This window comes from Ictalurus furcatus, chromosome 25 (genome assembly GCF_023375685.1).
Source record: "Ictalurus furcatus strain D&B chromosome 25, Billie_1.0, whole genome shotgun sequence".
Taxonomy (NCBI): domain Eukaryota; kingdom Metazoa; phylum Chordata; class Actinopteri; order Siluriformes; family Ictaluridae; genus Ictalurus; species Ictalurus furcatus.
In genome coordinates this window covers 13,005,593-13,022,299 of record NC_071279.1, presented here as the reverse complement: position 1 = coordinate 13,022,299, position 16,707 = coordinate 13,005,593, and the positions used below count along the sequence as shown (strand labels likewise).

At 40.0% G+C, this 16,707-nt stretch overlaps 1 protein-coding gene across 1 annotated transcript; it reads left to right on the top strand.

Moving 5' to 3' along the window:
* Positions 1–826: 826 nt before the first annotated feature.
* Positions 827–16,392, top strand: niban1a (niban apoptosis regulator 1a). The gene is made up of 14 exons (XM_053614901.1): positions 827–1,865; positions 4,088–4,218; positions 4,362–4,490; positions 4,607–4,721; positions 6,799–6,963; positions 7,325–7,440; positions 8,928–9,032; positions 9,905–10,067; positions 11,143–11,330; positions 11,557–11,691; positions 11,939–12,046; positions 12,267–12,374; positions 13,324–13,435; positions 13,522–16,392. Exons 1-14 carry the CDS (start codon positions 1,814–1,816, stop codon positions 14,994–14,996), a joined length of 3,102 nt encoding a protein of 1,033 aa, XP_053470876.1. The 5' UTR covers positions 827–1,813; the 3' UTR covers positions 14,997–16,392.
* The last annotated feature ends 315 nt before the right edge of the window (positions 16,393–16,707 follow it).

Here is a 16,707-nt window from a genome sequence, read left to right as displayed (position 1 = left end):
TTCATATCTAATTTACATGTGATTTAATAGCTTATTTTAATAAATATTAAAAATCTAAAAGGTGTGTGTCATACCTGACATTTAGATGAACCCTTTACAGTTGGGATCATGACTGTACATCATTCCCTTCAAATGCTATTGAGCTTTAAATAATGGTATATTTTGTGTATGGGCCCAAAATAAAGAAGCATTTTCTGGCTAAGCTGTGTGTCTTTAGCAAGCAATATAACATTAAGAGGCATACACCTTCAAATGCACATCACGTTTGATTTATTTATTTGGCGACAGATCAAATTAAATGATGTAATAGATTATCGGTGTAAGGGTGCTAAAGCGTGAAGCTGCACAGTTTGCTCAATTTTATTAACAAATCTGTTTTAACATTAAAAAATACAAATTAGATCAGCCTGAGCAGTGATTTATGAAATGAACTAAAATTGCTTAAACGTTACATTCAGGATTTTTTGGGGGGATTGATGGGAAACAATTTCTATTGTTTTAAATTTAAAGCTAAGATGTTTTCAAATTCAAACCAGATAGTATCTAATGCAAGGTCAAAGTATATTTATTGCATCATTAAATTTTTGTTTTAATTACATCACTGTCAATAAAACAAATAAATACATCTCAAGATTGTGTCCACATCACTCAAAATATGTATTTATTTTAAAAAAAATCATATTGTTATTAATATCCATAATATTCAGGACATGATGTACTAAACCAGGGGTGTCCAATCTTATCCCGAAAGAGCCGGTGTGGGTGCAGGTTTTTCAAGCAGAAGCCACACCTGAGTCTATTGAAAGCCAAGATCAACTGATTAAACAGGTGGAATCAGGTGTGGCTGGTTGGTTGGAATGAAAACCTGCACCCACACCGGCTCTTTATGGATAAGATTGGGCACCCCTGTACTAAACTATGCATAATATTAAAATAAAACCTGTGACATGTTTAAAAAGTAGAGATTCTAAACTTTATGAGGAACTTCGGTTGTCTATATGTGACTATATTATTTATTATTTATTGTTTTTGCAGGTTTCGTCCTCCACATTAACTGACCTCTGAAGAGCATATAATCAGCAGATAGCATATTTCTATTTTCAACAGTGTCGGCGAACAGTTACAATGTTCGGCCAATGGTGGCATGAATTCTGTCTACTGATGTTTGATTGACATCCTCTCATGAGCATGTTGCGCTAGGGAAAATAATAAATGCGGAACTACATTCTGAAATAAATGAACAACTAAGTGTGTGTGGGGGGGTCCACTTTCAGTTTAGTATTTAATTAAACATTTTTGCATTTCGCCCACCGTTTATTTGATTTATTTTAGTTTATCTCCTTTACCACATTAAATTATTTATATATTTATTTATGTGGGAACACGTGGGTTTATATATTCATAATTTTTTTTATTTATGTATCTATTTATTTACTGTTTTTCATCTTCCATATCTGAGAACCGAGTTGACTCGAATCGTGAAGCCAGTATCGTGAATCGAATCGACTCGTCTCCAGACTGTATGGTAATGCTTTACACCTCATATTAATCACACACTTAAGGTGACGTAACACGTGATACTCCGCCTACCAGGTGTAACTAACCCCGGCCCCAAGCCCCAGGCTGCAGCGAGAAATTGGACTACCTACAAGCTCACCTGCTTAGCAATTGCGCCATTTGGGACAGAGCCCCTATGTATTAAGGTAATAGTCGGTGTCGCGAAGTTATATTTTGAAGTCTGACTGAGAAAAGAAACGCGACTTCATTTGAGACAACTCGAGGGCAGAACATCTTAAAAACTAACTACGCCATTATGGGAATATCGTCCAGTCTTCTGGATGAAAATCAATGCAGTTTCATTAAAGGTAAGTGTACTTTTTTTTTGTACCAAAACACTAAGAAAACACTCGTTCTGAATAAAGCTATCACTGTAATAAAGCTTATTAAAAACTAGATTTCATGTCAAATCTTCACCTGTGAATAGAAACCCTCTAATCTTCTTTAAATGACAATACACACAGGTGTATTAATACAGAGCATAAACCCAGCATGAAGTGTCTTAGTAAGGTGTTGAGGCACTGTGAGCTGCCTGAAGAGCTTCACTGCACCTTGACACAGGTTCTACAAAATCTCTGCACTGGAACTGTACAGGAAGAATGAACACCAATTCCTCCAAAAGATATTATATTCCAGCACTAAGTTGATGTTTTGATGAGGGAGATGGAAAGCACTAACACACTGGTCCAAAAGCTTACTCAAAATCTCAATAATCATGCTCCTTCAGTAAGCCTTGTTAACTCAGGGATCCAGGAAGAGAGAGCACTTCCATGAGGAAAGACATGTTTCATCATAGTATAAAGGTGATCAATCAGAATAACTTCTTAGTGATTTGAGGCTTATTTCTAAAAAAAAAAAAAAAAAAGTGGACTCAGCAGGACATAACCTATCATTTATATAGTAAAATTAGTGCAGCGATTTTGACACACACACACACACCATTGCCTGTTATTGAAATGTGGGTGAAACATGCATATAAGGTATGTGAGCACAGAACAGGCCATGCAGGTCACGTGTTAGACAGGTCATGCTTAATGCAGCCTTGCCATCTGGGGCTGATTTCATAACTCAAGAATGCGAGGCATCTCAAACCATCGAAACACACACACCCACAAACACATCTACACTCACACTCGCACACAGGATAAGCGGTACGGAAAATGGATGGATGGATGGAATCTATTCGGCATGTGATATTTCTTGATTTGGTTCAAACGTCTCACTGACTACGTTTACATGGACAGCAGAAATCTAATTATTGACCTTATTCTGAATAAGACAGTATTCTGATTACGGTGTTTACATGAGTTGCTTTTAGAATATTCCTTTTATGTTCCTGTTTTACATGTTATAGAACATAGATCGATTAACGGCACACGTCATTACGTCCCCATGCCACGCCGTCCGACGTTCCCTCCAGAATTTCACGTATCAACAGTTCGTCTTCGTTATGGCACCGTATACAGTTTTGGGTGTTTCATTTTTAATTTTACGAAAGCTTCAAGTGCAGTTAATTATTTGTCATGCTGTATGTGAAAATAGATGACTGCTTGAAGCCGTGGGCTGCGTCCCAAACCGCGTACTTACCGAAATACATGTATTTCGTCTACTATACAGTAGGTAAATACGTGGTTTCGGACGCAGCCGTGCTCTCTTGTTTGCCGTAAAACGGTTGAGCACTGCCGTGTGTGATCGTGTCCTGTCACAAAATGCGGTGAAAACTCTCACACGACGTTAAAAGTGTGATTAAGGTGTGTACATGTCTGTAATGCACTTCAATAATGCAACTAAAATAAGAATACTCCACATGTATTAATTCGATTTGTGTTTACTCCGAGTATGACTTTAGTCGGATTAAGGTCATCAATTATTACTGTTTACATGCTAGTTTCTTAATCAGAGTATCACTTTAATCGGATTAATATCGGATTATTGTTGTCAGTGTAGGGCAGTAGAGTGCAGGAGTGTAGGGCAGTAGAGTGCAGGAGTGTAGGGCAGTAGAGTGCAGGAGTGTAGGGCAGTAGAGTGCAGGAGTGTAGGGCAGTATGGTGGAGGAGTGTAGGGCAGTATGGTGGAGGAGTGTAGGGCAGTATGGTGGAGGAGTGTAGGGCAGTATGGTGGAGGAGTGTAGGGCAGTATGGTGGAGGAGTGTAGGGTAGGGCAGTAGGGTGCAGCAGTTAGTGAGAACTGAGTTAGTGAGAACTGACTTTTATTGTTGATCATGCAGTTTCTTTTTTCCAAGCTCTTTTCAAAACAAAGTTACATCTCTTTCTATTTCATACAGTGAACCATGGAAATCTCCTTTAGCTCAAAGACTGCTCATTTCCCCTTTCTATTTTCTCTAAAATTTGTTTGTTTCATGTGACACTGGCCCCCTAGTGTACACGCTCACATCACATGCATGTATGAAGATGGATAACTATGCGATTGTCTGCACATGATGTCTTGTCGTGCTCTCAGTTATGCGGTCACATAAGTATTTTTTCAGCTCTAAGTAGCTGTTCAGTAGTGTGTTTTATTTGCATTTCAGGGTGGGCGCAGACAGAGCTGAGGAATTTTGCATCGATCTACAAGAAGCAATACTCTCTGGCCTTTCTCGCCCATGTTCATGATGAGTTGGTACAACGCGAAGAAGAGCATACTCAGCTCCTTAAACAGCAGGTAAGGACTAGTTGGATGTAAAGGAGCATTTGATCATACATTGTAGAGACTTAATTAGTCTTAATTGGCTTGAATAACATATCAAGAATGACTGAAGTATTGCCAAATATTCGTTCCTCTTATGTGTTTGTTTAATTACCCAGGATCCCCCACAGGAAGCAGAGGTGGTCTACCAGGAGCCTGTGCTCTGCTTTTATGATAACAGGAAATGGAAGGAGAGGTTTGTGGTGGTTCGTGCCAATTATTCTCTGGAGTGCCATGAGAGCTATGAGGCAAGATTTTTCTCCTCTATGAAAGAAAAATGAGGGAATGATGATGTCCTGGTGACTATAGATAATAATATGCTATAATATATTAGCAATAATATGCTAATCTCTCCCTTCTGCAGACTTTTATGAAAGGTGTACTGCCACTGTACAATCTGCCAACTACAGGAGGCACTATTTTGACCACAGAAGAGAAATACATGGAAGTGGTAGACAGGAGCTTTCCTGACTCTGACAGTAAGTAAGACCAGGGCTGTATTTTATTCTCCATAGTTTGTTACTTAACCAAGACTTAGTTAATGGGATAAAGTGCACCTAAAATATGACCCTAATAACCACCCGGGGGTGGTTACCTTCACCTGGATACCTTCTAACCTCGATACCTTCTCACTTGGATACCTTCGTACACATGCATGTACTTGCCGAGACCTTCCAATAAGTTCATTGTTAATCCAGACCCAGAACCAATTAATATTAAAGTCAGGACATCTTGAACCACCACAGTGTCGGGAACTAGGTGAGAAGGTTCATGGAAATACTGCGTCATACATCACTCTGGGACATCGTAAAAGGTGTGCATGCATGCGCACAAGAAGGTATACCGGTGACTCTTATCTCCTCTGGAAGTCATAGGACCATAGTTAATATGTAATTAGCGTTCCTGGTCTGTATGCGTCTATTTAATACGTGCTTCAGAGAAAGGGTGATAAAATGCTTTGCCGTTATAATGACTGTAGGTAGTATGTGATTCTAAATCAGGACTGGGTTGAGAGCCTTCAAAATTTAGAATTAATTAAAACATTACACCTGCTATTTGGCAAGAAACATGTGCACCAATCAGCCATAACATTGATTATCTCCTTACAATGGCACCTGTAAGAGGGTGGGATATATTAGGCAGGAAGTGAACAGTCAGTTCTCGAAGTTGATGTGTTGGAAGCATGAAAAATGGACAAGCGTAAGGATCTGAGCGACTTTGACAAGGACCAAATTGTGATGGCTAGACGACTAGGTCAGAACATCTCCAAAACTGAAAGTCTTATGGGGTGTTCCCGGTATGCAGTGGTTAGTACCTACCAAAAGAGGTCCAAGGAAGGACAACCAGTGAACCGGCGACAGGGTCATGGGCTTCCAAGGCTTACTGATGCATGTGGGGAGCGAAGGCTAGCCCATCTGGTCTGATCTTACAGAAGAGCTACTGTAGCACATATTGCTGAAAAAGTTCATGCTGGCTCTGATAGAAAAGTGTCAGAACACACAATGGATCACAGCTCACTGCGTATGGGGCTGCGTAGATGCAGAGTGCCCATACTGACCCCTGGCCACCACCGAAAGCTCCTACAATGGGCACATGAGCATCAGAACAGGACCATGGAGCAATGGAAGAAGGTGGCCTGGTCTGAAGAATCACGTTTTCTTTTACATCATGTGGACGGCCAGGTGCGTGTGCCTGGATTACCTGGTGAAGAACTGGCACCAGGATGCACTATGGGAAGAAGGCAAGCCGGCAGAGGCAGTGTAATGCTCTGGGAGATGTTCTGTTGGGGAAACCTTGGGTCCTGGCATTCATGTGAATGTTACTTTTACATATACCACCTGCTTAAACATTGTTGCCGACCAAGTACGCCCCTTCATGGCAATGGTTTTCCTTAATATCAGTGGCCTCTTTCAGCAGGATAATGCTCCCTGTCATTCTGCAAAAATTGTTCAGGAATGGTTTGAGGAACATGACAAAGAGTTCAAGGTATTGATTTGGCCTCCAAATTCCCCAGATCTCAATCTGATCGAGCGTCTGTGGGATGTGCTGGACAACCAAGTCCGATCCATGGAGGTCCCACCTCGCAAATTACAGGACTTAACTAACATCTGCTAATGTCTTGGTGCCAGATACCACAGCACACCTTCAGAGGTCTTGTGGAGTCCATGCCTTGACAGCTCAGAGCTGTTTTGGTGGCACAAGGGAGACCTACACAATATTAGGCAGGTGGTTTTAATGTGTGTGACATGAACTTGGAGCACCTACTGTATATATGATAGTAACACATTTCACTTCACTATAAGGTGTAGTTTCAATTAAAGATAATGCACTGTTTTCATGTGTATATGGCTCTTTGGTTTGGCTTTCTTAGAACTGGCACAAATGTTAAATAAATTTGCCACAAATGTTCCTACTCTGAAGTTTGAGCAGGACTTGTTTCACTATAAACATTGTATTGTATTGGTCACGTTTGACATGCAGTAAGAGAATTGTAGACTATATTTTAAAGTCAGACTGATTCTGATTCTGGGCTTAGTAGTGTGTTTTGTGTTAAAGATGTAAAAGAGGACTTTGCTCCTCCAGTGGTGGGTATGCCAGGCCAGTTTCCAGTGTACCTCCGACTGCCATACCAGAGAGACCACTACTTCTGCTTCCTCCAGGAGACCAAACAAGCCAAGTTCATGTCCGTGCTATCTGACTGCATTCGCCACCAGAATCAAGGTAACACCACTGGATCCTATTTACAGCACAGGAAACTCCATTTTTATAGCAGTAGAACACCTGCTGGAGAGGCAGAACCACATCACAACAAGACTTGCATTAGAAAGATTACTTTCTAATGTATTTATGTCTGATGTAATGTCATTTAGCAATGTCAATAGCTATCTACCTGTATGGGTTTTTTTTGTTTGTTTGTTTTTTAAGGAAACCTGTTTTTCAATTTGAGAAAGATATCTATGTTCTAATAATCTTTAGGAGTTTTACTTACTGGAGCTAACATGAACGATGAGCAAAATGAGAAGTGTTGCTTAAATGTGCATGAATTTATAGTGCAATAACCACTCCTCTATCCTCCTTCCAGACTTCTTAAAGAAGACGACATATGAGGTGCAGGCCTTCATCAAAGCCATTCAGCTCTACAGACAAGACAAGGGCTACTATGAACCATGGGATATGCTGATAGGCAACGATGTGCAGGTAGAATCCATTTCTCCACACTGTAGCACAGCACGCATTGGTTTGTAACAGCTTGTGCAGCGGTGGGTAGAGTAGCCAAAACTTTTACTCAAGTACAAGTAAAACTACCTATAAAAATAATTACTGAAGTAACAGTAAATGTAATAATGTTAATAATTACTTGAGTAAGAGTAATAAAGTATCCAATGCAAAGACTACTCAAGTGGCAAGTTACTAGTTACTTCAGATCTGATTAAAAATGAAGATAGAAACCTGATTCTCGAACTACATGGAGAACTGTAAGTCACACCGCTCCTTGAAAGTCTGTCTATTCAAGATGACGTAACATATCCCAGGCCTGTGATGGCTACAATAACACACAATCTGACATTTTCAATACACACACACACACACACACACACACACACACACACACACACACACACACACACGCACGCGCACACCTCAAAAAATAAACATTTTCCTAACGGTTGAATATCTGTTTTCACAACATGTTAACAAGACAATCTTGTCAACATCTGCATTTAAACAAGACAATAAAGAACAAAAGAAGAGATTATGTAACAGAACAGAAGAGAAAGTGTGTAGAGAGAGAGTGTGAGTGTTTGTGCGTGCTCACTTCTCCCCCCTCTCCAGGACTGAGCCGCTAAAAAAGTGAGCGGTTGTTGCGTCCGCATTCAGACCACTGCAGATTACAGCGAGACTCGCAACCTCATTATACGTGATATAAATGAATTATCAAAACTACACTTATTCATTAACATTTAACAGTAACATTTAACAGTAGTGAAGTAAAAGTACATTTCTGTGATTAAAAATAAACTTGAGTATAAGTATGGCCAGTTAACCCTACTCTTACGAGTACGTTGTTTTCAAAATGTAACGAAGTAAATGTAGCACGTTACTACCCACCTCTGAGCCTGTGTAGCAGTATGATTAGTTTTATTAGAGCAATATACTATGATTTAGGAAACACCTTTCATGCCATGACTGATTTTTGCCCTATTGTTTCATTACACATGCACACCCAGACACTCAACCAAACCGGTATTCAGGTGTACAGATCACAATCAACAATACTTTGATTATGCTTTATTTTTGTGGAATGCAAACCGGGAGTGTCCCTGCATTGTTTCAGATGCCTGTTTCACTGCATTACAGCAGCCAACGTCTAATGCTGACAAATAATAATAATGAATAACGTGAAAATGTTGTTGTACCAGTCTGACTGTTTAGAAAATAAGGTCAGCATGCACCAAGGAACTTTTAGGTCTCGGATAGGGAATATATCCATGTAGCACTTGGATATATTCAACAGCAAAGATTATGTCCCTGTTGAAATTTGTATTATAGTGAACATCAAGATTTAATTTTATGATTCATTCTGGTAATTTTGGATGATTATTAAAGCTATTTGGATGCTGTGTACGTGTGTTGTCTTGTATTGATCTAAATCCGTTAATCCCTTAATCCCTCTGTACTGCTAGGTGTTGGCTAATCTAACCATGGAGGAGTTGCTGCCATCTCTTGAGAAAAACGTGCTTCCTCGTCTGAAGGCCAAGAAGATGGAGAGGAAGAGAATGTGGTTTGCTGTGCGTACCAAAATATATATATCAAATCAACCCTTCTCTGCTGTCTTAAAAACAGCTTTGCTTGAGGAATCATTATGACAGGGATGCCCAACTCTACTCATGGACAAATAATCCCTACAGAATGTAGTACCAGCCCTGCAAACTTTCATTCTAACAAACCTGCCTCTGATATTCAGATGCACCTCAAGACATTTTACCTATCATTGGCTGATGGGCTCGGAACATTTTTAAAATGGTAGGTTTTGGGTTGGTCACACCTGCATAAGCTTTTAGACAAGGTTTTAAGACATACTGCAAACTGGGACAAACACGTTAGCAATGACATGGGGCAATTTCCTTTTACTGCAGACTCTCCTGAAGATAGCATTAGTGTCACTGGACATTAAGCACACTTCCAAATTGATCTCTGTAAAAAAGTAGTGGCCAGTAAGTAACTATAGTGTTTGCTACAGATCACTACCATGTCAGCGTCACTGCTGTGCTGAAACCCATATAATAATTTACCTGGTCAGCAGTGTTCCTATGGTGGTCCTTTTCCATGATGGACAGAACATAAGTCATCACATATTGTGCATGACAGTAAATGCACTACAGTCAGCAGTTGCATACCTAGAAAGCTCACCTGATAAACTTGATAAAATGGTGAGGCGGTTCTAATAAACTGGCAACCTCTGCACCAAGGTCCTGGATGTATAAGTTGCTGGGATGACAATAAAAACTGACATGACTTGATCTAATTCTACCAATTCTTTAGAATCAGAGTTAAGGTGTTGCATTCAGGTTATGGCTAGGAAGGAAATGTCCCTTTGGTGTGTCTTCATACTACAGATGCCATGCATGTGGTGAATCATCACCTTTTTTCTGCCCCACAGACAGTTGAGGCTGCATATAACCTGGTGCAGGAGACTCTGATGGAGGGCATGGCTGCTCTGAACGATGAGTGCAGAGAGGCAACCAAGCAGCAAAGTGCACTCATGCGCTCGGATATGGATCAGATCATGAGCTCCCGAGCCTTTCTGGAGAGCAAGCTCAGAGGTACCACCCCATGATGAACAAACACTATGCGCTATACATATATATTATTTGTGCCATCTGGGGAGCCCAGTTATATCAATATGCATTATTGCCACACTCATAATTTTATTAGTGTCACAATCATGCATATTGATATTGACATACTGGGATACCCAGATAGCACATGTATAGCAGATAGCACAGATAGCCACAGAGAACTGTAATTGCAATTGTCCAAACAATACACTCCATATACTCACAATATTGTGAACAGCCGTAATACGTTATACTGAGTGGCAAGGTGCTGATGTGACAAATTTGTGCTGATGTGCAGGACTGATCAACAGTTACGGCAAACGTTTAGTTGCAGTTATTGCTGCACAAGGGGGTCACACCAGGTACTGAAAGCAAAGGTTTACATACTTTTGCCACTCACAGATGTGTAATATTGGATCATTTTCCTCAATAAAAAAAATTACCAGGTATGATATTTTTGTCTCATTTGTTTAATTGGGTTCACTTTATCTACTTTAAAGACTTATAATAAAATTTAATGATGTGATGGGTCGTATTTATACTGAAATATAAAAAATTAGAGCGGTATTAAGACAACAGCCTGTCAGGGGACTTTGCTCCAGGCCAGCGAGTTTGTGTTGTGTTGGCTGCTGCTTAGGAAGGACCTGCCTATGGAGAACCTGCAGGACTCTGTGTAGACAGTTTTACAAGCACTTGCATGCACATTTGGTTTCCCCGCTAGGTAACATAGGTTGCCTGGTCTCTGTATGGCATGTCTGAAAGAGTTAGCCTCAAGTGGACCGAGTCATTATCTAGCCTAGCATTAAGGCTTCACAGCACAATATGCATTGATGAAACCTTGTTATACTGCATTGCAGAGCCCTATTATTCTCATTGTTGAGCTTTTGATAGATCTTACATCTCCCATCTAAAATCACAGCCAGCTGTCACTGTACTGAATGATGGAGATCAAATCCATTAATAAAATTTGAGCATAATTCCCTCTTAATATCTTAACAAGGTCTGCAAGAAATTAGTCTTATTTACTTACCCTTTTTTTTTTTTTTTTTTTTTTAAACAGCCACAGTAGCTGAGCTGGCTACAGAGTACTGCAGTCAGCACATAGAACCTCGCCTGCCTGCTCTGCTGGAGGAGATGATGGGGCCCATCAGCCTGGGCTTTGAGGACGCACGGCAGGTCAGTGAGAACATGATGGAGCACCTGTGCCAGAATTATCAGGAGGGCATGACCAGCGAAGAGCTGCAACAGGTGAGGTGGTGTTTAAATCGTAGGAATGCATGTATTGCAACTGCAATAAAGTAGAAATCAATGAAGATTTCTTTGATATTTATTCAAATATATCAATTATATTGTGGTGGGGTATTTTCGACCTTTTTATAAGAGAAACCCTTAAACCAAATGCCCGTTTAATAATTGATCACTCCAACCAGTGTATGATGAATAGAATTGGCTTTAATACACGTTCTTGTTTTAGGCTTTAGTGGAGATGAGTAAACCAGACTTGGAGAGCTGTTATGAGAAAGTGAGTCGCCTGAGGGATCATATCCAAGAATTCAGCTACCCCAACTGCAGAGGACTGGAGCACAGCACACAGATTGATATACAACAGGTAAAATTGCAATACACCCTTACTCTGAACTTTTGTTTAAACATTAATTATAAAAAATAAAAAGTTATCTAAAGCCATCATAAATGATTTGCATGACAGCTCTGCAATTCCAAAAACAGAAAATTTGTATATAAAGTATTTTGCTGTAGCTTTACTTATAATTTCTGCTGAAACAGTGAATGCTCCAGCTCTTTTATTGAATGTTAATGTCTGTGGGTTTGAACATTACTTCTTCTGAATGGTGCAGCTGGTGGACAGTGTGGCATACACCTTTGGATTACTTCTGAACAAGATTCCACAAGACAACACCAACCTATTAAATGCCATGGTAAAAGCCAAACATAGAGTGCTAAAGGTGAGCACACACACACACACACGTACACTCTCATCCACTTACATATTACTGTCTTTGTGTTTTTTATTTCCACTGTCCTGTGGAATACAGTAGTTAAATATTGCTTTGCACACAACCAAGCCTAACCACAACCCCTTAACTACCAGAACATTATCGCATACAAGTGCTCTGTATCGTTAAATCAGTGAACAGTTATTGTATACAACTGTGCATCCACCAGCAATATGACTATGACAGCAGTACACAGAGAAAGAAGATTTTCCAAGAAGCTCTGCTGAACATCACTCTACCCAGTGTCAAAGCTTTTCTAGCCCCTACATTCAAAAAGGTACCGCTATAAATGAGAGGATTATGCTAAAAAACATTTAGAATTATGTATATTTGTAAAATTATTTATTATTTTATTATACACTTTATTAGTAACACCTGAACATTTATGCAGTTCTCTAATCAGCCAATCATGTGGCAGCAGTACAATGCATAAAATCATGCAGATACAGGTCAAGAGCTTCAGTTAATGTTCACATCAAACCTCGATCTCTGTGACTTTAACCAAATATAATCACTCTTTACAATTGTGGTGAGCAGAAAAGCATCTCAGCATGCACAAAACAGAGAAACTTGAGGTGGATGCGCTACAACTGCAGACGATCACATTCAGTGCCCATTATAGCCTCAGATTCCTGTTCTTTGCTGACAGGAGTGGCACCTGATTTGGTCTTCCGATGTTGTAGCTCATCCACCTCAAGGGTTGATGTGCATTCTGAGATGCTTTTCTGCACACCACAGTTGTAAAGAGTGATTATTTGAGTTACTATAGACTTCCTGTCAGCTCTGACCAATCTGGCCATTCTCCTCTGATCTCCCTCAACAACAGTGTGCTTCAGCCTGCAGACCTCTGCTCACAGAATGCCCCCCCCCAACCATTTTGTGTAAACTCTAGAGACTGTTGTGTGTGAAAATCCCAGGAGACCAGCAGTATCTGAAATACTCAAACCAGCCCATCTGGCACCAACAACCATGCCATAGTTAAAGTCATGGCATGGTTACCGATTGTGATGTTTGATGTGACATTAACTGAAGCTCTTGAGCTGTATCTGCATGATTTTTTTTTTCATTGCATTGCTGCCACATGATTGGCTGATTAGATAACTGCATAAATGTCCAGGTGTTCCTAATAAAGTGACTGGTGAGTGTATCAAAATGATATAAAATGTCTTTGCAATCATCAGTATAAATCTGGACACACTATTTCCTTTTCTGAAAATTTTATTTAGGATCTACCGAACTTTGAACAGTACATATTTGATGATTATGTAAATTTCATCAATGTGGAGAACGTCTATGAGGACATACTGCTGCAGATACTAGAGAAGGACGTTAGCAAGGGTAAGTTACAAAGAATGCCTGTTTTATTCAATTCAAGCATCATGCCTTAATCTTACTCTGACTGATTGGTTCACATTTATTTACAGTGGTGAAGGAAGCTGCAAGTATGAAGAAGTACAACTTATTCATGGAGTCCAGGTACCATTTCAGTGTTTCCAGCATGTACGTCACTCCCCCTAACAGCCCAGACTACACCGGCAAATTGAAAAAATACAATGCTCTGCCATCCTCCCCTTTGCTGAGTCATGACCTAATGGAAAGCCAGCAGACTGGTGAAGATCCAGTCATGGCTGAGAAGAAGGTGGAACCGGAGGTAATCGTGGCCCAGCAGGAAGAGGTTCAGGCACACGCTCAACCGGAGCTTATTGAGGTACCACCTCTTGAAGAAGCAGTCATGGCTGAGAAGATGGTAGAGCAGGATGTAATCATTCAGGCACATGCTCAACCAGAACTTATTAATGTACTTACTGGTGAAGAAGCAGTCATGGCTGAGAAGATGGTGGAGCCGAAGGTAATCATTCAAGCACATGCTCGACCAGAGCTTATTAAGGTATCTACTGGAGAAAACTCAGTCATGGCAGAGAAGATGGTGGAGTCTGAGGTAATTGTGGCCCAGCAGGTAGAGATTCAGGCGCATGCACAACCGGAGCTTATTAAGGTATCTGCATGTGTGAAAGCTGATGAAGAGCATAAAGTGAAGGACAATGAAGTGCTAGAGGTGCCTGCTAATGCTGGAACTGAGATACAAGCCAGATCTACCACACCTGAGACACTTACAATGCACACAGCAGTTGTGGAGAAGATGCTTGTTGCCTCTCAGACTTTGAAGAAGAAAACGTACTCTGGGCCTTCCAATGTAGTTGCTATAAGCAAAGAGACATTAGTGGACCCGTCTAGCTTGTCAAATACAGAACCTGCACTTAAACTAGCAGCCCATATGTTGGCTGAACCTTTTCCAAAGCCAGTGGAAACGGAAGCCAATGAGACACCAGTCCACGCTATTCCACCAGGGGGAGACATGGGGTCCCTGGATCAAGTGTCACAGAGTGAAACTTCATCAAATCTCAAATTTGTTTCTGCGGAGAGTGAAACAGAGAGTGCAGCCAACATTAGGACAAGCTCAGCTGAAGAAACTGCTCCAGCTGTGCCAAACTCTTCGAGTGTACAACCCCTTGTTGTCAAGGAGCAAAACAGCAATGGCACTGGAGATACCAAGGTTGTGTTGGATGATCTCCCTTCACTTGGAGCTCCAATCGATGAGCTCAAAGTGAGCAATATGATGAGACAAGATTTCTCTGATGATTCATCTTGGACCACAGAGGAGGAGGGAGACAGCATTGAGGAAGATGACCTAACAATGGAAACCACAACAGCCATCCCTAAACCTGAGGACTTCTTCATAGTCAAGCGTGAAGCTATCTCGGATGTTGGCGCGAATGTTAACAATAACTCTGCAGATCCCGATTCTGAAGCAGCCAGACCTTTAGATTGCATCAGGGAAATCCGTGACCTTGTGGTGGAAGTGATGGAAGTGGAGGACCACTTCCCAACACTACCTTGACAATGTAGAGGTCAACTTACACACACAGTGAAGAAGAGTGCTGTGTTAAACCATAAAGGACACTTTCTGAAGGAATGGACATACAGAGGAGTTAAAAAGCACTGTAATGCCATAACTTAATGACTGTATGTCTTTTATTGCAACAATCTGTGTAGTTTTTACAGCTTCGGGAGTTGTGTGAGGGGGGGAAAACAAAGTGGGTTTTAAATTGTTTTATTGTTGTGTGGGTGTGATTAAGGAACTTGAGTTTAAGCTGCTGTTGAAAGAATGTATTTGTTTTTCACAGTATTTTATACATTGTGTTCACAAACTAACAATTGTGTTAAAACCAGGGGGAATCAAAAAAATTTGTAATGTGAAATTTTTTGTGATTGTTGCAACCAAAAATTCTTTTTTGTGGCTTTTTCCCCCAAAAATTTGTGATGAAAATTGCTGTGTTCTTGTTCTTTTTTGGGGGGGGAAACACTATTTCAGTTGGTGAAATTGCAGTCACGTTTTGCACGGTCTTTCGCAGTGATTGTTGGTAAATGAGACCTTTTAGTTGTACTCATGTTCGACACACGTGAATCGAAGAGGGCTTTGGGTGGATGCGCGTGGTGATGACTTCACATGACGCGTTTCGGCCCAAATCTGCAGAAAATCTGCGGTAATTTTGAAAAATTGCAAGCTGCTCCGAATATTGCAGTGTTTGCTTGATTTTGTGTTAATTTCTGTGATCGCAATATCATAAAATCCTGGAGGGACTGACTATTGTACATTTTTTACATGCATTTTCAGTGTATTTTTTAAAAAAAATTTATCAGATACAAAAATAAAAACTCTTTGATGAACCTCTTATGTGCAGACCCATTTAAAAGAATGGTCTATGCATGCTACCTGTTACAAATAGAAGGCAATAGCTAAATGAACAGGGTTTGCTATCTGTTCACATTTCTGTGCGGTGGCAAATTTATGATGTATAGTTACTTAGTAACTTGAATGGGTATTTTCTGTCTCTTCTTTTTTTTTTTAATTGCTGACCATTCACTGCTAGATTAAAGTGTGTGTGTGTGTGTGTGTGTGTGTGTGTATACATACATGTAAACAGTAGTATATGAAACAAAGTCAATATGACTTTTTGACAAAAAAAAAAAAGAGCAGTCTCTGGTACAGTGTGTGCACTTTCATAAGGAAATGAGCTGTAAGTTTTATTCAGCATGTTGCAGAAGCAGACACGGTTCTTCTTCAGACTTTAACTGTCACACTCGCTTCTTATTTTTTCTGCAAAACCCAGCAGCCTTCATTATGGGTTTTTTGTTTGTTTGTTTGTTTGTTTGTTTTTGGTCTGAAGTGTCTCTTACCACTTAATATGCTGCTTTTTTTTTTTTTTTTTTTTAAACTGACATACAAACATTTTTCTGTAACATTTAATTTTGTGCTGGAAAACTCATGTTTGGGAATCTAAAATGTTTTTGCACTTAATAACTTAGAAGTCATTAAAAAAATCTATCTAAAATACAGTGTGCCTAAAACTTTTGCACAATACTGAATATATACAACTTTCTCCAAGTTGCATTAAAAAATTAATCTGTGGCCCTGGCACGCTTTAGCAACTGGCCCTGCAACTGTCTGCCTCAAAACCCTGTTGACTAGCATAGAAGCACAAACAATTATTCTTATAAAAGTTGTGCAGTGTAACTCATAGCATTAGATATTAAATAGATTAATAAAA

Bases quoted from the DNA above. Each gene is read 5' to 3' on its own strand.
- niban1a (XM_053614901.1), top strand. From the start codon at position 1,814: ATGGGAATATCGTCCAGTCTTCTGGATGAAAATCAATGCAGTTTCATT. The intron at 12,047-12,266 runs GTGAGCACACAC...TGCATCCACCAG, and splicing joins CCAAACATAGAGTGCTAAAG to CAATATGACTATGACAGCAG. The intron at 12,375-13,323 runs GTACCGCTATAA...AATTTTATTTAG, and splicing joins TAGCCCCTACATTCAAAAAG to GATCTACCGAACTTTGAACA.